Here is a 24,342-nt window from a genome sequence, read left to right on the forward strand (position 1 = left end):
TGTATGTTAACTTCTGACCCACTGGAATTGTGATCCAGTGAATTCATCTGTAAACAATTGTTGGAAAAATGACTTGTGTCATAGACAGAGTAGATGTCCTAACCGACTTGCCAAAACTATAGTTTGTCAACAAAAATTTGTGGAGTGGTTAAAAAACTAGTTTTAATGACTCCAACCTAAGTGTATGTAAACTTCCACCTTCAACTGTACATGTCCTGCACTGTCAAAGATGCATAATCAAAATGATACAGCATTATGTAATGAATGCTGTATGGTCAGATGCACTGTAACAATGTGTTCGAGGCCTAGTTAATACCATATTGATATGCATGTACATTTGCAAAATGATGGCACCTGAGGTCTGAAAGGCAGCCATCGAATTGTATGAAGAATTTTATTTATCATAAAACTGCTTGTAGACAAGTTCACAAACAAATATTTCTTATCAAGTACAATAACTTTATGATAGTTGACATCAGTTAAAATGACTTAGAATTCTGTACAGGGTTTAATTAGCCCCTAATTCGTTCCTGAAAAAGACATCACATTCATTAGCTTCCTGTCTAAGTTTAATGAGGTGTGTTTATGCCTATAACCATTCCTCTCGTTCTTTCACTCAGGCTTCCCCCCTTCCTTCGTGGTGAAGAGTCCCACCCCTGGTCGTCCAGGACAGTACCAGCTGGGGCCCAGGCGGTACCAGCCCTGATACAGGCCCCTCCAACTAAGACACCCCAGAGCCCCTCCTAAGATCTGTGTGGGGAATGCGGGGAAGTAAGCCAGCAGGCAGAGAAGCAAGAACATCCAGAGGCCTAGCAGAGTGACACAGAACAGGAAGAGCAGGCGCAGCGGGGCCCCCGAGGGCCCACCCAGAGTCAGGTAGGGCCCGAACACGGCCGTCTCCTCTGCCACCAGCAGGCAGCACAGACACAGCAAGAAAATGTCCTCAGAGACCTCATAGCCACGCCACAGCATGCCGTTTCCCACACACAACTGTTTGCTCGCCCCCTCCCGAAGTAGTAGGAAGGGCTGGCCGTCCACCGTGGGCTGGCCATCTACCACGCTGAGGGGCTCGTAGCAGCTCCCTGTGGCGTTCTCAAGGACATCCAGAAGCTTTCGGAACCCCACCCACAGCACGCCTGCCACCACCAGCCTGGACAGGTGTCGCAGTGAGAGAACGAGGGATCTGCGCACTGAGAAGGAAAGGAGGAAGACAAAGGAGCCGACGAAGATGCAGGTCCATCCCCAGCCTGAGCGCAGGAATGCTCTGAATGGTAAAGAAATGACAAGATGGTTGGAACATAGTTTTAATTAACTGGCAGGCATGTTTTGGAATATTGTTATTATGTACAGGCTTCCTTCTTTTCACTCTGTCATTTAGGTTAGTATTGTGGAGTAACTACAATGTTGTTGATCCATCCACAGTTTTCACCTTTCACAGCCATTAAACTAACTAACTATTTTAAAGTCACCATTGGCCTCATGGTGAAATCCCTGCACAGTTTCCTTCCTCTTCTGCAACTGAGTTAGGAAGGCGCCTGTATCTTTTTAGTGACTGGGTGTATTGATACACCATCCAATGTGTAATTAATAACTTCACAATGCTCAAAGGGATATTCAATGTTTGCTTTTTTTTCTTCACCATCTACCAATAGGTGCCCTTCTTTGCAAGGCATTTGAAAACCCCCTTGGTCTTTGTGGTTGAATCTGTGTTTGAAATTCACTGCTCAACTTAGGGACCTTTACAAATAATTGTATGTGTGGGGTCCAGAGATGAGGTAGACATTCAAAAATCATGTTAAACACTACTATTGCACACAGAGTGAGTCCATGCAACTTATTATGGGACTTGTTAAGCACATTTTTACTCCAGAACTTATTTAGGCTTACCATAACAAAGGGGTTGAATACTTATTGACTCAAGACATTTCAGCTTTTCATTTTAATCAATTTGTAAACATGTCTACAAACATAATTCTACTTTGAATTGATGGGGTATTGTGTGTAGGCCAGTGTCACAAAATCTCAAAATTCTGACTGTAACACAACAAAATATGTAAAAAGTCAGGTGGTGTGAAAACTTTCTGAAGTTGCTGTGTACTTTAGAAAAAGACCTTGAAACAAACAATAATGCAATCATGCATTGTTATTTGGGCCCATCTTAGTTCTCACCTGTAAAGAAAATTTGTCCTTTTGGCAAAGATGCTGTGTTGGGAGACCCACATGCTCAGGGCAGGTCCGAACACAATCAGGCCTGACAAGAACAGGTGAAAATGGCGGCGGAAATTGGCACTTCCCATGAGTCCGGCTGCCAGGTCAGTCAAGACCACCAGAAGGGTATTGAGAAACATCTCAACTGACTAAATCTCAACTGAAACAATAATGAAGCTTTTTATCTCTTCCTCTGGCTTTAAATCTATACCCTATAGTTCATGTGTGTATCCAATGATCCTGTAGGTTGTTGTTTCTGTATTGCTTACTATGCCCGTGTGACTGACCAATCCTGTATGTTATAATCCAAAACCAATACCTTCAGTTGGTGTAAATCACTTTTCATTGAATCAATCCAAAGGTTTGGTAATTCAATCGAGATGCAATCTTCTGCAAGTTTTTGACATTCAACTCTTCATGTGTAGATGTCTTAAATAAAGTGGCAGGTGTTCTGACTTTCAGAAGCTCACTTATTTGAATGTGCACAAATCCAGTTGTTCACCTCCTGTATCCAACACAGTTGGTACATCCCATTTCTACAAATGTTGCACTTAATTTGTTATTCAATATCTTGCAGTTTTCCACAGTTGAAGAATATTTTAATCCTGCCTTGTCTGACCTTGACTAGGTTTCCACTTTGGATTTACTTCCACGTGTTGCCACTGTTCTTCCTGTTATTGCTGAGGTAACTGCCCACCTCTTGCTCATGCAGCATAAAAAAAATATGCTAATCCACAATGGCGTGTTCGTTGTCCTTGTGCTCATACAGTAAACCGTAAAGTCCAACTGTTAGAGCTGAAGTCAGAGATTCCTCTGTCCCACATCCCCTCAGCTCCCGTCTCACTCCACCCATTCACCCTTTCATCGACACCGACAGAGTGGGACATATGTTCTCGCCTTTGGAAAATCCCTCCGTTGCAGGTGTCACATTACCTTTTACAACATTTTTAGGGGTTACAGAATGTATTGAGTGAATCAGCAAGTACCCCACTGTTAATGTGATTGTGTGTTACTGTGTTAATGTGATTATTGTGGTATTTGTGTGCATTCCAAAAAAAAGACTACATTAATGCTGAGTACGCACTTTGTTTATAATATCTTTCAACTCATTATGAGCAGTGTGAAGTTGTGCAACGATATTTGATTATAGTAAGCGCTAGAGCTCCCAAATACTGTCCCAGTTGAATTGGTTGGCCCACAGTTCCACGATTTAATTTTGTTTTCTTTAACTCTCTACTGTAAATGTCAGTAACATTCTAAATAACTAGGTCTCCTCCATGTGTCTTCTATTTATATCTATAACCTGTGTACTGTGTCCACACCCGCCCAGCCACCATTCTTAGACTCAGCTGTTGGTGTAGGCCTAGAAGCCTGTCTCTGTCAATCAGTGAGTTGGAGCTGTTCTCTCTCTCTCTCTCTCTCTCTCTTTCTCCCCTTCTCTCTCTCTCTCTCTCTCTCTCCCCTTCTCTCTCTCTCTCTCTCCTTCTCTCTCTCCTTCTCTCTCTCCTTCTTCCTCCCCCTCTCTCTCTCTCTTTCTCTCCCCCTTCTCTCTCTCTCTCTCCCCTTCTCTCTCTCTCTCTCCTTCTCTCTCTCCTTCTTCCTCTCTCCCCCCTCTCTCTCTCTCTCTCTCCCCCTTCTCTCTCTCCTTCTCCCTCTCTCTCACACGCTGACATTTCTAGCTCAAGTATTCCTGACTGACATCCCTCACTGCTGTCTATTTTCTCTGTCTGCCTATATACAGAGAAAGTCTATATCTAGCATGTACAGTGCCCTCAGAATATTCACACCCCTTTTCCACATTTTGTTCTGTCTGGATTGAGATTTTGTGTCACTGGCCTACTCACAATACTGTATAATGTCATAGTGGATTTATGTTTTTAGAAATTTGAGTAAATTCATTAAAAATGAAAAGCTGAAATGTCTTGAGTCAATAAGTATTTGTTATGGCAAACCTAAATAAGTTCAGTAATAAAAAACGAGTCACATAAGTTGAGCATGGTGAAGTTATTAATTACACTTAGAATGGTGTATCAATACACCCAGTCACTACAAAGATACAGGCGTCCTTCCTAACTCAGTTGCCGGAGAGGAAGGAAACCGCTCAGAATTTACACCATTAGGCCAATAGTAACTTTGAAACAGTTAGAGATTAATGGCTGTGATGGATCAACAACATTGTAGTTACTCCACAATACCAACCTAAATGACAGAGTGAAAAGAAGGAAGCCTGTACAGAATAACAACATTTTAAAACATGCTTCTGTTTGCAATGAAGTACTAAATGATGAAGTACTATCTCTGCCAAAGGTGATTCTAACTTGTATTGACTCAGGGGGTTGAATACTTATGTAATCAAGATATTAGTGTTTTATCCATAATTGTTTTACACATTTTCTTCTATTCTGACCTTACTGAATATTTTGTGTAAATTGTAATAAAAAAAAGTACAATTAAATCCATTTTAATACCACCTTGTAACACAACAACATTTGTAAAAAGTCAAGGGGTCTGATTACTTTCTGAAGGCACTGTAACTTGTAGAAGCAAAATTCCTCGTGGGGGCAAATTCCCACTGGATTTGTTTTATTAAGGCCAATGGATGTAGTAGATCTGTTTTGCCCATGAGGCTCCAGGGGCAAAGCCTAGAAGGGATGTGAAAACAATGTTGATTCAACTCGTGTATGCCCAGTGGGCCATTCGCACTCCCAAGACAGAATGTAATTTGAACACATGTACACCATCGAATGCAAGCACCCTCATCGATTGCAAGCACCCCTACGCAACGATCAAGCTACCCCTCAGCTACCCAAATAAAACATTTTGCCATTGGTCTTTCCCAAAATATCATTGCACATTCTTCTCTCATAGCATCAGTGATTTAGCACACACCTTGATCTACTGTTGACAAGACACTCATCTTGCATTCTTGCTGAATATTTTTGCACTTTGAAATCTAGAGGTGTAGGCTTATGTGATGAGAGGACGTATTTTCATGATATGCCTTTTAGTATAGACCTACTGAAACTATGATAATCTAAGGGACTGTACATGACTTATAATGAGGGATACCTTGAGAAAATCGGACCTCTCTGAATTGAAAATATATTTCTTCCCTTCCTGAATGCTTGAAGTGACCCTCCCCTATCCCCAAAATAATAATTAAAACATAAAGTGAATAGCAAAGAACATGTTTACCCTTAGTCCTAGGACAGACCAGAGGCTTAGATGCAGTTTTAAAAACGGTTCCTCCTATTGTAAGCATTACATGGCAAAGTATCCAGATGTGGATTCGCAGACCGGGGTAGGGGACAAAGATCTCCATTATAATAAAAGCACCGTATGAATCGATCATATTATTTGCAGACTGAGAAACAAATTGCCTTTTATAAATGCATTTCATGTAATTCTATGTAATTTTATATGACATAGAATTGAGCAGAATCTTTTTTAGTATGCTGCAGGACCAGAGACGTTTTGATTTCTATACAGGCTATTGTTAAAAAAGAAGATAGTCCATGTCTGTCAAATATGAGTGCAACAGAACCAGTTACAGCTGAAGTACAGTACCAGTCAAAGGTTTAGACGCACCTAATCATTTCAGGGATTTTGTTTATGTTGACTATTTTCTACATTGTAGAATAATAGTGAAGACATCAAAACTATGAAATAACACATGGAATCATGTAGTAACCAAAAAAGTGTTAAACAAATCAAAATATATTTTAGATTTTGGATTCTTCAAAGTAGCCGCCCTTTGCTTTGATGACAGCTTTGCACACTCTTGGCATCCTCTCAACCAGCTTCATGAGGTAGTCACCTGGAATGCATTTCAATTAACAGGTGTGCCTTGTTAAAAGTTTATTTGTGGAATTTCTTCCTTCTTTTAATGTGTTTGAGCCAATCAGTTTTGTTGTGACAAAGTAGGGTAGGGGTGTTATACAGAAGATAGCTCTATTTGGTAAAAGACCAAGTCCATATTATGGCAAGAACAGCTCAAATAAGAAAAGAGAAATGACAGTCCATCGTTACTTTAAGACATCAGTCAATGCGAAAAATCTCAATAACTTTGAAAGGTGGGTAGTATATGGGGCTTTGGTGACAAAACGGATGGCACTGTGATAGACTACATCCAATTTGCTGAGTAGAGTGTCGGAGGCTATTTTGTATTTGACATCGCCGAAGTCAAGGATTGGTAGGATAGTCAGTTTTACAAGGGTATGTTTGGCAGCATGAGTGAAGGATGCTTTGTTGGTAAATAGGAAGCCGATTGTAGATTTGATTTTGGATTGGAGATGTTTGATATGAGTCTGTAAGGAGAGTTTACAGTCTTACCAGACACCTAGATATTTGTAGATGTAGACATATTCTAAGTCAGAACCGTCCAGAGTAGTGATGCTAGACGGGCGGGCAGGTGCGGGCAGCGATCGGTTGAAGAGCATGCATTTAGTTTTACTTGCATTTAAGAGCAGTTGGGGGCCACGGAAGGAGTGTTGTATGGCATTGAAGCTCGTCTGGAGGTTTGTTAACACAGTGTCCAAAGAAGGGCCAGAAGTATACAGAATGGTGTCGTCTGCGTAGAGGTGAATCAGAGAATCACCAGCAGCAAGACCGACATTATTGATGTATACAGAGAAAAGAGTCAGCCCGAGAATTGAACCCTGTGGCACCCCCATAGAGACTGCCAGAGGTCCGGACAACAGGCCCTCCGATTTGACATACTGAACTCTATCTGAGAAGTAGTTGGTGAACCAGGCGAGGCAGTCATTTGAGAAACCAAGGCTGATGAGTCTGCCGATAAGAATGCGGTGATTGACAGAGTCGAAAGCCTTGGCCGGGTCGATGAAGACGGCTGCACAGTATTGTTTTTTATCGATGGCGGTTGTGATATCGTTTCGGACCTTGAGCGTGGCTGAGGTGCACCCATGACTAGTTCAACTCAATTGAGATGGTTTTGGATGAGTTGGATCGCAGAGTGAAGGAAAAGCTACCAACAAGTACTCAGCATATCTAGGAACTCCTTCATGACTGTTGGAAATGCATTCCTCATAAAACTGATTGAGAGAATGCCAAGAGTGTGCAAAACTGTCATCAAGCCAAAGGGTGGATACTTTGAAGAATGTAAAATCTAAAATATATTTTAAAAATATCTATTTTTGTTTAACACTTTTTTGGTGTACAAAACCGAAAGTAAAAGACGCAAAAACGAAATTTAATCACGGGATGCATTGAAATAGCGCACATAGAATAGGCATTTTTGAATGACTTTATAGCCAGTGAGAGATTTTTCGTTTCATTATAATTGAATTCTAAGTCAGTTTTTTTCTGACCATTATTCCTCCTCCACCAAACGTTTCAGTTGGCACTATACATTGGGCCAGGTTGTGTTCTCCTGGCATCTGCCAAACCTAGATTTGTCCTTCGGACTGCCAGATGGTGAAGCATGATTCATTACTTCAAAGAGCACGTTTCCACTGTTCCAGAGTCCAATGGCAGCAAGCTTTACATCACTCCAGCAGAGGCTTGGCATTGCGCATGGTGATCTTAGGCTTGTGTGCGGCTGCTCAGTCATGGAAACCCATTGCATGAAACTCCCGATAAACAGTTATTGTGCTGACTGTGCTGAAGTTACTTCCAGAGGCAGTTTGGAACTCAATGGTGAGTGTTGCAACCGAGGACAGACAATTTTTACGCACTACTTGCTTCAACACTCGACTATCGCATTCTGTGAGCTTGTGTGGCCTACCACTTCACAACTGAGTCGTTGTTTATCCTAGAAGTTTCCATTTCACAATAACAGCACTTACAGTTGACCGGGGAAGCTCTAATAGGGCAGAAATTTTACGAACTGACTTGTTGGAACAGTGGCATCATATGACGGTGCCACCTTGAAAGTCACTGAGCTAGGGCCTCCCAGGTGGCGCAGTGGTCTAAGGCACTGCATCGCAGTGCTAGCTGTGCCACCAGAGATTCTGGGTTCGAGCCCAAGCTCTGTTGCAGCCGGCCGCGACCGGGGGGCCGTGGGGAGGACAATGGGGCCGGGTTAGGGAGGGTTTGGCCGGCAGGGGTATCCTTGTCTCATCGCGCACTAGCGACTTCTGTGTCGGGCCAGGTGCAGTGCACGCTGATCAGGTCGCCAGGTGTTTCCTCTGACACATTGGTGCGGCTGGCTTCCGGGTTGGATGTGCATTGTGTCAAGAAACAGTGTGGCTAGGTTGGGTTGGGTTTCGGAGGACGCATGGCTCTCGACCTTCGCCTCTCCCGAGTCCGTACGGGAGTTGCAGCGATTAAACAAGACTGTAACTACTACCAATTGGGGAGAACAAAGGGGTAAAAAAAAAAAACATTTAAAAAAAAAGAAAGTCACTGAGCTCTTCAGTAAGGCCATTCTACTGCCAATGTTTGTCTATGGAGACTGCACGGCGGTGTACTCTATTTCATACCCCTGTCAGCATCTTTGGAAAGACCTGAAAAAAGCTGTGCAGCAACGCTCACAGCCAAAGGTGCTTCAACAAAGTACTTCAGTACTTTACAGCCTCAAGTCTTCTTGTATATGACGCTACAAGCTTGGCATACCTGTATTTGGGGAGTTTCTCCCATTTTTCTCTGCAGATCCTCTCAAGCTCTGTCAGGTTGGATGGGGAGCGTTGCTGCACAGCTTTTTTCAGGTCTCTCCAACGATGTTAGATCGGGTTTAAGTCCCAGCTCTGGCTGGACCACTCAAGGACATTCAGAGACTTGTTCCGAAGCCAATCCTGCATTGTCTTGACTGTGTGCTTAGGGTCGTTGTCCTGTTGGAAGGTGAACCTTCGCCCCAGTCTGAAGTCCTTAGCACTCTGGAGCAGATTTTCATCAAGGATCTCTCTGTACTTCGCTCCGTTCATCTTTGCCTTGATCCTGACTAGTCTCCCAGTTCCTGTCGCTGACAAACATCCCCACAGCATGATGCTGCCACCACCATGCTTCACCGTAGGGAAGGTGCGAGGTTTCCTCCAGACGTGAGTTCAATCTTGGTTTCATCAGACCAGAGAATCTTGTTTCTCATGGTCTTAGTCTCTTCAGGTGCTTTTTGTCAAACTCCAAGCGGGCTGTCATGTGCCTTTTACTGAGGAGTGACTTCTGTCTGGTCACTCTACCATAAAGGCCTGATTGGTGGAGTACTGCAGAGATGGTTGTCCTTCTGGAAGGTTTTTGCTCTGACACGTGGGACCTTCCGTGGGACCTTATATAGACAGGTGTGTGCCTTCCCAAATCATGTCCAATCAATTGAATTTACCACAGGTGGACTCCAATCATGTTGTAGAAACATCTCAAGGATGATCTATGGAAACAGGATGCACCTGAACTCAATTTTGAGTCTCATAGCAAAGGGTCTCAATACTTATGTAAATAAGGTATTTCAGTTTTTATTTTTAAATGTGGAAAAAGTCAAGGGGTCTGAATACTTTCCAAAGACACTGTAGGTGTAGTCAAATTACATTCTGTAAAGCCTGAATTAACATTAAAATATAGGTAACCCCATTGACAGAAAGGCAACACAAGCATTTAGCAAACATTTTATGTAGTAAAATATCAAAGTACATTCAGCTGTAATTTATGTTGATTTCCATTAGGTTTAAAAAAAAACAACAATGATCTATGTTTCGGTCAAAAAAAAAAAAAAAATTTTTTAAATGGCTGGTCAAAAAGCCACTATTTTGGGAGAATGACCCATGCACCCTTTCTCCTTCACTACTTAACAGAGTTGAGTGGCTTGATGTCCTTACAATTTTTCAATCACCATCCAAGAATAACTTGGCCACTGAAATAGGCCTATATTGATGTGGCATCACTGCCACTATGTGGTCAAAATATGTATTACACATGTTCATTAAATTGCATGTGGGTGTGTTTTGAAAGCAGAGCTCGTGAATTTCTGGATGTAGTATTCATGTCATTGTGTCAGCAATCTAAAATATGTAGAATGCTACTTGTTTCTTAATGGCTCCTGCGTCCAAAATATTTACCCTGGGCTCCAGCCTTATGTCTCCCTTGGTATTAATGGATGTTTCACTGTCGTTATCCCATGCTATTCTATTACTAAGCCTGTGACCTTTTCCTGTCTCCTTGTTTTCATCTGACACTCACTAAATTGTTCTATGTTCACAGAAATAATAGATGCCAAAAAGGTCTATGAGGGAATTGAGACAACAGAGAGAGAGATAACAAAACAAAAACAAACATCTGATCAAAAATATGGTGTCCTCGGGATGTTAAATGTAAACTTTGTATCCACAAACATACAGTACCTTGAGAAACACATCACTGTCAAAATATAAGCATAAATATGACCAGTATAATTCTCCAAATATCTTTCCTTATCCAACAACTATTCTGTCGTTGGTGATGACCAAAAACAATTTGTGTATTTGTCTCTCTATGCCTCTGAGAATAGAACATTCAGCAGTTGGACTGGAATTTACCTCTGATCCCCTGGTTAGGCTCTGACTGACAATACTAACAGCTGCACTGCTGAATGCGGTCAGTTCTTTTCAACTCCCGTAAGTCCTCTCAGATGAGGACACAGGAGGGAACGAGAGGAGATGATAAGGCAGACATGTGGCATGTCATTCCCACAGGAGTCAGGATGCATGCAGACGCTTCTGGTAGTTGAGCTCACATGCAACTTTGAAGAGGACATGACACTGAACATACATTTAATGGCTATTTACATAAATAATGACTGACAAAAGTTGTTAAAAAAATAATATTTCAAAATCATTTTCAAAATCAAGTACCTACATTGAACTTGCAGAGAGACATGCTCTATCCTCTGGCTATTCTAAAACTGAAGTCTGGGCATGTTCGAGAGGATCCCTTTTGTGAAGTCGGTGCTGTTCAAAGTGTGTTGCATTATGGGAGAAAAGAAATCTGACTTGCACTGACATTTTGACTGCATACACTTGGCAAAAATCATGTGATCAAAGTTCATGAAGTTTTGACTGCAAGTTTCTGCAGTTGTACTTCAACAACTTCAGCATGCAGCCACTACACTATTTGTCAACCTATCATTAGTGTGCTTTTGTTTGACCCACACAAACAAATGTGGCCAAAGATGTGACTGAAACAGGAGCCAACTTTGCCGTAATTCTAAAGCTTCAGAGTATACAAATGAAAGTTACATTTGAGACCTCTCTCTAACCAATATTGTTCAAACGTTAGTTTTCAGTTCTTGAGTGTGTGATATGCAGGTATAGAAATGTTTATTTCAATGTTTTTACATAATTTATTTTATAAACACTAGCAGTTATGTTGACACTGCCATGTTGATCTGGGCCTTGCTTTTGGAAAACCACTAGTGTCTGACTTGACTGTTGCAGATGCATCTACCCCAACTTCACTCACCAACTTTCGTCTACAGTTGGCTTCATTAGGCTTACCGCTCGACATTCCCCTTCTTATCTCAATAACTATCTAGGATGAAATTGTCATTGTTTGGATTCGATTAAGCTGGCCTGGGCGCCAGGATAGGCCTAGTTTTGCACCGGGTGAAAAGTGATTGCATAAATTTTGGAACCGGTCTGCCGCCTGAGCATTAGCCGGGTGCCCTGTTCTGTAATGCCCCGTTCTGGATGTCGGCTCAAAACAAAAGTGACTTAGATTAAGCATGTGGAGTAATGAGTACACTGTAAAAAATAAAAAAAAGACTATAGAAATTACATAATATTAAGAGCATTTTTTTCCCTGTTAATCAGTGATTAACAACATGTTGCTGTAGATGAACTACAATAACTTACTGTTTATAATTAACAGCAATTTGCTGTATTTTTACAGTACCTGTACACCTTTATAATTGCAATATATTATTGTGCTTTCTATAATTACTTATATTGATGACATTTACAGGATTTACTTGGCAACTCGAATTGCCGTTAAATTACTGTGATTTATTTTCCAGTATTTTCCTACAGTTCTATTGTATGTGATTTTAAAGTAACATGACATTTACAGATAAAATATGCCAATAGTACTGTAAACTTCTAAAACGTTTGCATTACCAAAACAAGTAAACACAATACAAATAATATCTTCTTAAGCATGGTTTAATGTTAACAAACAAAAAAAGTGACAAACACTTTCAATAAGCTCCCATAGTACAACTTCACCATTGCTAGGTGGGAAATGCCAATAAACCGTAGCCAAATGTGCTGCATCATAAATGCCTCAACGACAAACCTACACCTTTCCCCCAGCACCTATCAAAATGTGTACATTTTTAAATTATTCATTAGGACAAAATACAATTGTTCATCTTAACAGTATTGGTATGATATTCTAGCTTGTATGTGACATTAAACAAATATTGATAGTTTGTCACAAGGCTATTCTGCATTCAGATGCAAAGCCATTTTTTTCAACAAAAATATTTCAAGTGTATCAATGAAAAAAATATATATCAATGTCCTGAATAAGGTGCATGTTTACAACTGTTCCACCATAGAAAGTGACATAATTACAGATAAGAAAAGCACTGGTACATATCTTAGCTTTTGAAATAAAAATAACTTTTCACACACAGGTAACTCAAAAAATCACATTGCCTCGCTTTGAGCTATACATTTAAAAAAAAATATTGTTTCCTGCTAAGAGGGGTAGTAGGCCTGCTCTCTGCCTGGCCTTATCTTAGGTTTGTCATTACCTTCACTCCCAGGTTAAACACAGAGTATGTCTTTTTGGGAAGGGTAATTAGACTTTAGAATTGTGAGATTAAGGTCAGAAAAGATCAATGGATATTTTGTCCTATTCCCAGATTTCTAATTTGGCCCTTCCCAAAACTACATGCTCAAGCTTTAATAAGGGTTGCCTGCTCAAGTTGAGTAAATGCCAGACATTTCCAAACATCCAAAGTAGCATTACTTCCTCAACAATTTGTCAATTTCAGTGCATACTGGATAATTGTTAAACACAAAAAAAGAGCCAACCCCAGTGACAAACCAAACTTACTTGAGCAGGTCACAATTGACTCAAATAAATTAAATGTATGGCCAATAGGAACTAGTCTATAGCTTTTCTAAGTCCATTATCTTCCTGGGCAGAGTACAGACATGTACATTCATTGTGTGGCTCTTCTTCTCCACTCCCTTTCTGCTTTTCTTGCTGATGACCTCTGCTGTGGCGGTCCTCGAGCCAGTGGATGCATTGATTCCAGCAAAACATCTGAAAACAAAGAGCATACACATTGCTGAAAGATGATTATGTCCCCTGATGTCTTAAATAGTGTCTGAAGTGTGCTGCATTACCTCTGTACATTGTCCCCAGCTCAAATAATGACTTCGCTATGTGTTTACGCTCTGACAAAGGAGCCTTTCAAACTTATCAACATATATTGATTCAATTAACCTATCAAACCAAGCTGTGACACAAAATGCCTCCGTTTAAAGCCCCCGACCCCAAAGGAATTCTCCCAAGGAAGAATTGTGTACCTTTGGATGAACTTTAGGGTGCGTGAAGCCTGCTCTTGGTATTGCAGATTGAAGGTGTAGAATGAGGCAAAAAAAAAAAGCTGCCGGCGCTTCCACAAAGTTTGAGTGGACCGTCATCACGACCTCCTTCTCGATGCTTGTCATCCCATTTGGCAGCAGTCGTTATGTCCCCTGAAATCAGATCACTTACATGTTTCACAATTACTTCTGTGAAACTTTGCGATTGTACGGCCCTGTCTAAAAACAATGACTCACACAGAAAGTCTTATTGGATACACTACCTTGAACAATCAGTCTTAGTGACTCACTCCTCAGCTCGGCTACCTTAGGTGCTGGGCTAGCGTTGATGGCACTGCGCTGTAAGTCAAATGTTGCTTGCATGAGCTGCGAGAGTTGTCCTCTGTCACCTCCTGTAGGCCCTTCTTTGGAATAAAACTGCTTCATTTTCTCATGCTTTGCCGTCAAAGGTTCTTCCGTTTCTTCAGTGGGAAAGTCAGGTTGCCATCTTACACAGCCGTATTCGTCAGTTGGCCCTCTTGCAGTCAATGAGCCTGAGTGTTTTTCTCTTTCTTAGTCGTACCAGAGGATTATCACCATTCTTATGCTCAACGCGTCTTTTCCTCTGGTTTAACAGGGATCCATGGCCACTCCCAATTGTAGAGCCATCTTTCATTGTATCAGCAAAGATTTTCGGCAACTGTTGTACCATCCTCTTGGCTATTGTACGGCAATCTGCTCTGGTTGGCTTAGGTTCAACAACTCTCATTGCACCTACTGTAATTCTCACCATCTCTCTTCGTTCTCCAGGGGTTGGCAGTGTGCCTCTGGCGATGGCTGATGCACATTTTGCCCCAAGGGACAGTGAAGTTCTCCGGGCCAGATGTCCAGGTCTACAGTACTGGTCCTATTCATTGTTGACCGGGTTGTGCTGGATGTGGAGGATGACTGAAGGGGAAGGGCTTAATGGCTCAACTATTGATATTTCCTTGATGGCACCAGCTGTGTCACTCATTGTTTGTCCTTGGAAATAAAATAGTTGCTCAACTAAAGTAATACAATTTAAAGTAATACAATTCCAAACATTTCCTTTCAACAGTACAGTACTTCGTAAATCTTTATCAAAATGTAATACCTTCAAATCTCCATGCATTTAGCATCTTCTGGCATTGTCTTGGTCTGATTTGCTCCTGTACAGTAGGTCTTGAAGTTGAAGGTCTGGCTTTCCCTCTACTCCCACCTCTGATTCAGAGGGTTGGGTTAAATGTGGAAGACACATTTCTGTTGAATACATTCAATTGGACAACTGACTAGGTATCCCCCTTTCTCTTGTCCTGGAGGGGTGAAAGTGGTCTCCTCAGGCAAATCTGGTAGCACTGACAATACTGCTTCTCCTATCTCCTCTACTAGCGCTGTCATGGCTCTACAGCAAAGGGAAAGAATGATGAAGGATCGTCATTGATTTGCCACATACCTTGTACTCCACTAAGGAGTAATAACCAAGAAGGTCTTCATGCTTAATGCAGATTAAGTTTGAGTCCTGGGCTACTCCTGTTAGGCAGTGAATACCTACATCAACTATCTGCACAGCCTGCTGCCTCTCTAAAACAGAATAAACAGAGGAGTAGCAATGGACCAGGATCAACTTCATCTCACCCATTTGCAATCCATCCTCATCTTTCCCCTTCACAACATACATTCTCTTCCTGTACATTGTGCCTTTGACAGTGATATCATTTGAAACAGCTGTGTTGTCAGATTTGAAGTGAAATACAGCGACTGAATCGTCAATCTTCTTGTTGTAATCACTGGCATAAAAGTCAGTTCAGTTTTCTACCTGAAATAAACTGCCAGCACTTAAATAGACTTGGAACAGTTGGGGTCTCTCTGCTAGAGTCCCACATGCATTCTTAAGGTTGTGCAATTTCCGTGCACACTGCTTGAAGTAAGTATGCATACTTTCGAACCTCAACATCCAGAGTAGAATTTGTGGCCGAACCTAACAATAAGTGTGGTAATGGCAGAGATAATGGTGCTTTGGCTTGAGGGGTTTGTCTAGATAACAGCGTCTGCTAGATTATTTAAATGTATTGGTTCTGGTGGACCATGGTGGATCGGACCCAACCAAATTTTATGAGAGCGATCAACCAACCCGACACTCATTTACATTTGAGTCATTTAGCAAACGCTCTTATCCAGAACAATTTACAGTTAGTTCATCCATTAAGGTGAGGCAACCACATATCACAGTCTTAGTAGGTCATAAAAAGCCTTTAAAGATACATGTCTTTTAGCACTCAGCAGTAATGAAGAGTGTTCCGCCAAAACCGCACTCTTTCTGATGTGTATCTCGGCTAATTGTCATGTAGAGATTAAAATTGAAGCCCTGTGATAAAACATCAAAGGTAAAATAAAGGTAGCAAATATGTGGCAAGCTGTGTGTCTGTTTCCACTATGCAGGCAAATGTCCAGCATAGTAATGTTGGCCATCATGTATGCACCAACTGTACTGACAGCTGGTATCTGCATTTGAAATAGTAATTTCTTTGTGAAATAACTTGGGTAAAGATAGTTTATTGCAAAATACACTGATACCTTCAAGTTCGATTATTTGAATTGTGAAAAATGTCCATAGTCAATATTATTCAACCCTAATGTGATATATTTGAGTGAAATGTAGAAATGTATTCTGAATACTTGTCCACCTTTTGATACCAGCATTATAAACCAGCAGGCATACAGTATGTGATCAAGACAGTCTATGATGGCTGGCAACGAGCACTCTGCTGGCAGGCTGCCCTCCAAAGTGATAGCGTAGTGCTGCCAGAAAGAACATCCTTTCCATCTGTCCTGCATCCTCCGCAACAAGTAGGCCGTATGATTTTGCTTGCTCTGGACTTCAGGGAAGTGACATGACATATCCCTAGTTGATGATATTGGCTGCTAACATGACTGACTTTCAGCTCCAAATGCTGCTGTAAAACGCATTGTATTTCTGTAGCCTATCTTGCTTTTTGAAAATGCATCAAAAAAATGAAAATGCATCATTGTTTATGGCTGTAATGATAGGCTGTATTTGCGCAGCAATTGTGCAAGCATGTTCACATGTGCACGGGGGGGGGGGGGGGTTGGTTGTTGTTAACAAGTGCAGCATTTATTCCTGTTCAAAATATTTTTTCTAAAATGATTTAATCATCAGATTGTGCCACTTTCCCTTCTTCTTGCAATAATTGCTCAAAGAGTAACCAAAGACTGTGGTTGCGGGAACTTTGCCCCAAAAGGTCTGTGCATGGCCCAGGTCGGCAAGCACAGTGAGCATGATTGGCTAATGAAGAGTTCATGGCTGGTGTTCGAAGCAGGTAACACTGAGGCAAGTGTTCATTTAAAGTTATTGCTCCCTTAGCTCTGCTATCATTGGACGAGTGAGAGTCAAGATTGTATTTCCGATGTTGCATTTCAGAGAGGAATGGGAATGTCCCAAATCACATTGCTATAAATAATGTGGAGTCATAACAACAAGATCATAGCAACACTTTAACGCAAGTGTATGTGTTGGATCAGCTAGGTGTTTCAATCAGTCAATGTGACCTTTGCAAAACAAATAGTTGGATGAGTGATAATGAGGATTTACACCAGCACTGCCACATGCACATTCAGCTGTGAACGCGGCCATCCCTGCCGTTCCCCTTGGCTTGAGACAGATGGAGATATAGAAAGGTGGATGGGCCAAAATGAGACTTATATTAAACCCTAGATAACAAAAAAGATGAAAAAGAACAATACTGACAGTGACAGATGAAGTGTTGGGGATAGTAATAAGTGCTTGTATATGTGTGACTCACAGCATAGACATCTGCATTTCCCTGGACATTACCTCATAAAATCACAATGGAGCTGTGGAATGCCGGTCAAGGGAGGTAGACAGAAAACAATGCACTCCTCTGGGCAAGAGTGGCATGTCCCTCTGGAGTCTGGAGTAGTTTGTGTCTCAGAGGTTTGTGCGTGTGCTTGTTTTGTGCGTAGGGGGGTCATGGGTTACAGTGTCCTTGGCCTTTGAGGTCAGGGCCTACAGAGGTTATATATTTGATCTCTGCTACTGGATACAGTTCTGAAGCATCCTTCCTTATCCACCTCTTAGCAGTGTTCAAGGTAAATTAACACTCCATTCACTTTTATTGTGTGAATGTTACATACATCGAAATCAAATTGTATGATTTATTTGCTATGCTTTTGACAAAGGATTAGTGATGTAATGAATGGTGGAAATGCTGAAGGAGTTTGTCCAGGCGTCTGTCACCAGCCGCGAAAGTGACTCGGTCACTGTGCAGACCAGTGGCAGTCAGTGCCGTTTAATATGAGGGAGGACTATTTTTTCTTCATGAGCAGGGCCTTATTTCTATTACAGCATATTGGGTGACTCATTTATATTCCATTCACCCAGTTCAATGTAACAGCGATAGTTTTAGGCTACTACATGATACTCAAATGTTCCTATACCCATCATGAGGTTGCTACAACCTAGCCGTTGAATGAAAGTTTACAACGTAGAATGCACACAGGTTGAGAGACACATTTGAGGAAACAGACAGTGGCAGTCAGTACCGCCTTGCACACTATTGTCTGCATCTAGCTGATATAGGGTGCAATCATTAGTCCAACAGTTGCAAAGGAGAGTTTATTGAACAAATTCAGGTATGTTTATCCCCATTTTGTTCGGTTTAAGAAACGCTTTTCAACAGAATCAGCGTAGTGAATAACACGTTAACAGAGTTCACTCATAACAGCCACGTTGTATTCCTTCTTTTCCCTTCACCCGTGGACTTAAATGCACAACACATCAGCCGTATGTGACGAGGCGAAAAACCCTTTCCAAGCCAAACCGCCACACACAGCCCACATCGTTGTCACTATATTAGCTAAAGTAACATCATAGTCACCATATTAGCTAAAGTAACATCATAGTCACCATATTAGCTAAAGTAACATCATAGTCAGCATATTAGCTAAAGTAACATCATAGTCAGCATATTAGCTAAAGTAACATCATAGTCACCATATTAGCTAAAGTAACATCATAGTCACCATATTAGCTAAAGTAACATCATAGTCACCATATTAGCTAAAGTAACATCATAGTCACCATATTAGCTAAAGTAACATCATAGTCACCATATTAGCTAAAGTAACATCATAGTCACCATATTAGCTAAAGTAACATCATAGTCAGCATATTAGCTAAAGTAACATCATAGTCAGCATATTAGCTAAAGTAACATCATAGTCACCATATTAGCTAAAGTAACATCATAGTCACCATATTAGCTAAAGTAACATCATAGTCACCATATTAGCTAAAGTAACATCATAGTCACCATATTAGCTAAAGTAACATCATAGTCAGCATATTAGCTAAAGTAACATCATAGTCACCATATTAGCTAAAGTAACATCATAGTCAGCATATTAGCTAAAGTGACATCATAGTCAGCATATTAGCTAAAGTAACATCATAGTCAGCATATTAGCTAAAGTAACATCATAGTCACCATATTAGCTAAAGTAACATCATAGTCAGCATATTAGCTAAAGTAACATCATAGTCACCATATTAGCTAAAGTAACATCATAGTCACCATATTAGCTAAAGTAACATCATAGTCACCATATTAGCTAAAGTAACATCATAGTCAGCATAGCTAATAGAACTAACGCGTTAGTAAACCCGCTACAATCACGCAATAACGTTACAGTGTACAGTCAGTAAGCAGTTACACCGACGGGCCCTGGTGGCAATAAATGTGTACTACCAAAAGCTTCCCTTGACCTGGAAGAGTTCCTGTGTTGTGTTGGAAAGTCATGGCCAGCTAGCTAACATAGCATCCCTCTGTTTGAGCAGGATGTTTCAGTACGCTAAACTAGGTAGTGAGGGAAAAAAAGACACCCTTTCTCTTGCTTCTCCTTCATTTTGGAAGAAATTAATTTGTTCCAAACTGTTAAACTATTCTCTCTCTCCTTGAGTCCACTACTCACCACATTTTATACACTGCAGTGCTAGCTAGCTGTAGCTTATGCTTTCAGTGATCCTTTGATTGGGTGGACAACATGTCAGTTCATGCTGCAAGAGCTCTGATCGGAGGACGTCCTCTAGCCTGAAGTTGTCGTAATTACTGTGTAAGTCAATGGAAGGGGGTGAGAACCATAAGCCTCCTAGGTTTTGTATTGAAGTCAATGTACCCAGAGGACGGAAGCTAGCTGTCCTCCGGCTACACCATGGTACTACCCTACAGAGTGCTGTTGAGGCTACTGTAGACCTTCTTTGCAAAATAGTGTTTTTTAATCAGTTATTTGGTGACATGATTATATTTGGTATAGTTTTATCTAGAAAGTATAACTTTTTGAATGTTTTACAACTGAAATGTGTATAAAATTCACTGAGGATGGTCCACCCATTCCTCCTCCGAGGAGCCTCCACTGGTGCAGACCAAGAATGGGAAGGTCAGTGAAATGGGAAGGTCAGGTGAAACAGATCAGGGCTTGACACTAATATGTGTTTCTATAACATTCTAAGGAAACTAAGGATCCAATCATCCAGGCTTACCCAGCTCTGGAGGCATTTGGTAATGCCAAGACTATTAGAAATGACAAATCCTCAAGATTTGAGAGTTTCTGATCGATATACAGATTTATTTAATACAGCATTAATCACCTGAAAATAAACTAACAAACATTTTATGTTTCGGGTAAATTTATCAGGATTAATTTTGACACTTGAGGAAAACTAACTTCTGTTAAAATTGAGACATGTCCAAAGAAAGTGGCTGAAAGAAATCTTGTATCACTTTTGAGCTGAGGGCTGAGATCGACTACCACATCTTCTATCAGATCTTGTCAAACAAGAAACTTGAATTACTGGGTCAGTACCACAATTAGATAACAATGATGCATTGACTACATTAATTTGTGTAGTGTAATAATGTAATATCATGTCTACATTTGTCTTTCTATGTTTCTCTCCCCGCTCTCATGGGAATACAGAGACGCTGCTGGTGACAGCTAATCCATATGACTATTGTCTATTGATGACGTTGGGAACAGAAGTAAGTTACTTTACCATTACTCTGGCCCCTGAATTTAGGTATTACAGTTGTAATTCTTTGGTTTGGGAAACAAAGTGTTGTCTTGCTAAATTTCAAGCCAGCTTGTTATGTTGTCAATCCAAAATATGGATTTATGTTGCATATGTCAAGTAAACATTGTAGCCTACCCTACGATAGCAGAGCATCATTACATCATGAAATATCGGTGTTGTTTTTTTTGTTTTTTGACCAATTCTCACTACTAAATTGCTGTGCTTTTCTCAGCTTCCACAGAGTGCTTTTGATTTGCTGGGCTTTCCTGTGGAGAAGAAGAACTCAGTGTATAAGCTGACTGGTGCCATCATGCACTATGGCAATATGAGTTTCAAGCAGAAACAGTGCGAGGAGCAGGCAGAGGCTGATGGAACGGAATGTGAGAGCAGGCTAAAAGCCAAAAGCAGAGCATTGGATAGTTCTGTGAATCCATAGGTAAAGCATTACAACTCCCTGATTTTCTTCCCCAGGAGCTGACAAAGTATCATATCTTATGGGCCTGAACTCTGCTGACCTGATAAAGGGTCTCTGTCACCCACAGATAAAAGTAGGGAACGAGTGGGTCAAAGGGCAAACTGTCCATGAGGTGAGTGATGGGATAATTCACACAGGGGAGAGCAAAAAGTTGATGTTGTGAGATCCTATATAGAGATTAGATAGCATTTTTCCATTCTAACAAACCACTAGCTCGAAGACGCCAGGCTCCCCAGCATTACTCACTCATGCCACCATCGTTACGCACACCTCTCTTCCCCCGTCACGCGCATCAGCAATTATTGGACTCACCGGGACTCAGTCATCTGTGTCATTACCTCCCCTATATATATCTGTTCCTCGCTTGATATCTGTTCCTCGCTTCAACGTCATATGTCGTTGTGTTACCTGTGTGCTGACACTGTTCCTGTCTTGTTCCATGTCTGTTACTTATTAAATATTGACTCCCCGTACCCGCTGCTCTACTCCAGCGTCGTCTTTACAGTAAATACTACAGTATTCCGTACTACAGTCCGCAAAAACACTACAGTAAATACAACAGTATACTGTCCCCATAGGAGAACCCTGTATAAATGATTGGAGACAGACGCAGGAATTCATAACAGGGGGGTTTAATACTCCACCTAAAATATACAACAATGCCATGAAAAGTCACGGGGACGAAGCCCAAAACAAACACATACACAAAAACACAGGGATGTAACCTCTAATAAATACATGGGACGAGACCCGTAATACACTACATGGGACGAGACCCGTAATACACTACAGGGGGCGAGACCCGTAATACACTACAGGGGGCGAGACCCGTAATACACTACAGGAAGCGAGACCCGTAATAACAAATGCACAACAATACGAGACCCATAATAACAAGTGCACAATACATGCAGCACGAAAGCCAAAATAGCAAAGCACAGGTACTCACAGACCAACGGACATGGGAACAATAACCGACAAGACAATGGTGAACAGAGGGCACATATATACAACTACTAATCAGGGGAATTGGAATCAGGTGTTCGTAATGAGACAGTTCAGTGACTCCTAGAGGCCGGTGACGTTGACCTCCGGAACTGGTGCACGGAAGGGCAGCAGTACCGGTGGAATCCGTGACACCTATGGGAACAGCCTAAACACCGGTTTGGAACCCATTTTTTCTAAGATTGTAACATTACATATTTTTTAAATTTGTAATATTATTTTATTTAACCTTTATTTAACTCAAGTCAGTTAAGAACAAATTCTTATTTACAATGAAGGCCTGCCAAAAGGCAAAAGCCCTCCTGCAAGGACAGGGGCTGGGAGAATTTTTTAAAACATTTAATAAAAATATAGGACAAAACACACATCACAACAAGAGAGACACCACAACACTATATAAAGAGAGACCTAAGACAACAACATAGCAAAGCATCAACACATGACAACACAGCATGGTAGCAACACAGCATGGTAGCAACACAGCATGGTAGCAACACAAAATGACAACAACATGATAGCAACACAACATGACAGCAGCCCAATATGGTAGCAGCACAAAATATGGTACAAACATTATTCAGCACAGACAACAACACAAAGGGCAAGAAGGTAGAGACAACAATACAACACGCAAAGCAGCCTCAACTGTCAGTAAGAGTGTCCATGACAGAGTCTTTGAATGAAGAGTACGAGTGTTAATTGCAGCTCATTCCAGTCTCTAGCTGCAGTGAACTGAAAAGAGAAGCGACCCAGGAATGTGTGTGCTTCGGGGACCTTTAACAGAATGTGACTGGCAGAACGGGTGTCGTATGTGGAGGATGAGGGCTGCAGTAGGTACATCAGATAGGGGGGAGTGAGGCCTAAGAGGGTTTTATAAATAAGCATCAACCAGTGGTTCTTGCGAGATGACCAGTTTACAGAGGAGTGTAGAGTGCAGTGATGTGTCCTATAAGGAGCATTGATGGCAAATCTGATGGCCGAATGGTAAGGAACATCTAGCCGGTTGAGTGCACCCTTATGTCTCCGTAATCTAGCATGGGTAGGATGGGTAGGATGGTCATCTGAATCAGGGTTAGTTTGGCAGCTGGGGTGAAAGAGGAGCGATTACAATAGAGGAAACCAAGTCTAGATTTAACTTTAGCCTGCAGCTTTGATAGGTGCTAAGAGAAGGACAGTGTACCATCTAGCCATACTCCCAAGTATTTGTATGAGGTGACTACCTCAAGCTGTAAACCCTCAGAAGTAGTAATCACACCTGTGTGGTGAGGGGCATTCTTCTTACCAAACCACATGACCTTTGTTTTGGAGGTTAATGGTTAAGGTTAAGGGCAGAGAAAGCTTGTTGGACACTAAAAAAACTTTGTTGTAGAGCGTTTAACACAAAATCCGGGGAGGGGCTAACTGAGTATAAGACTGTATAATCTACTTAGAAATGGATGAGAGAGCTTCCTACTGCCTGAGCTATGTTGTTGATGTAAATTGAGAAGAGCGTGGGGCCTAGGATCGAGCCTTGGGGTACTCCCTTGGTGACAGGCAGTGGCTGAGACAGCAGATGTTCTGACTTTATACCAGACTCGAGTCACATGACTTGGACTCGAGTCAGACTTGAGTCACAAATATGATGACTTGCAACTCGACTTTGACTTTAACACCAAATACTCGTGACGAGCCTTATGACTCGACCTGACTTGATACCCTCCCCAAGCCCAAATATAAAAAATTATGCTATTAAAAAAGTGTGCAGCGCATCAACTCTTCATTTAACAGATTACAGTTTGAATCGGACAGCAGCCAATCAAATTGTGCCAGCTGAAAAAAAGTTGTGCGTGGCTGTGCAGAGGAACGTCGGTGGGTGAATTCAGATGGAGCCCTTGGAAAGATGATACCCAAATTGAATATTTTCGGATATAAAGACGACGCTGTGTCAACAAAAACGGATTGCAACTTGCAAACCATGCGGGAAGAAAATTACAGATGGAGGCGCAACAATTTTCAACTTTGTTTGACATTTGAAGCTGCACAAAGAACGTTAAGTCATGGCTAATATAGCCGGCAGCTATATATTTTAT

The 24,342-nt window shown here is 41.3% G+C and overlaps 1 protein-coding gene and 1 long non-coding RNA gene across 2 annotated transcripts; both read right to left on the minus strand.

Moving 5' to 3' along the window:
• Positions 1-375: 375 nt before the first annotated feature.
• LOC115101775 (fat storage-inducing transmembrane protein 1-like) lies at positions 376-3,085 on the minus strand. Its single transcript, XM_029621242.1, has 2 exons — positions 2,170-3,085; positions 376-1,264 (listed from the first exon to the last, which is right to left on the minus strand). The coding sequence occupies exons 1-2, from the start codon at positions 2,346-2,348 to the stop codon at positions 613-615; spliced, it is 831 nt and encodes a 276-aa protein (XP_029477102.1). The 5' UTR covers positions 2,349-3,085; the 3' UTR covers positions 376-612.
• Positions 3,086-12,277: 9,192 nt separating this feature from the next.
• LOC115101776 (uncharacterized) lies at positions 12,278-14,399 on the minus strand. Its single transcript, XR_003859356.2, has 3 exons — positions 13,949-14,399; positions 13,668-13,838; positions 12,278-13,401 (listed from the first exon to the last, which is right to left on the minus strand). It is a non-coding gene; the product is annotated as an uncharacterized LOC115101776 (long non-coding RNA).
• Positions 14,400-24,342: the final 9,943 nt, after the last annotated feature.

Source organism: Oncorhynchus nerka, linkage group LG20 (assembly GCF_034236695.1).
Source record: "Oncorhynchus nerka isolate Pitt River linkage group LG20, Oner_Uvic_2.0, whole genome shotgun sequence".
Taxonomy (NCBI): domain Eukaryota; kingdom Metazoa; phylum Chordata; class Actinopteri; order Salmoniformes; family Salmonidae; genus Oncorhynchus; species Oncorhynchus nerka.

What these genes read in the sequence shown, in the direction of transcription:
- LOC115101775 (XM_029621242.1), bottom strand. Translation starts at nt 2,348, where the DNA reads ATGTTTCTCAATACCCTTCTGGTGGTCTTGACTGACCTGGCAGCCGGA. An exon ending in AGGACAAATTTTCTTTACAG is followed by an intron (nt 1,265 to 2,169) that starts GTGAGAACTAAG and finishes TTTACCATTCAG; the next exon opens with AGCATTCCTGCGCTCAGGCT.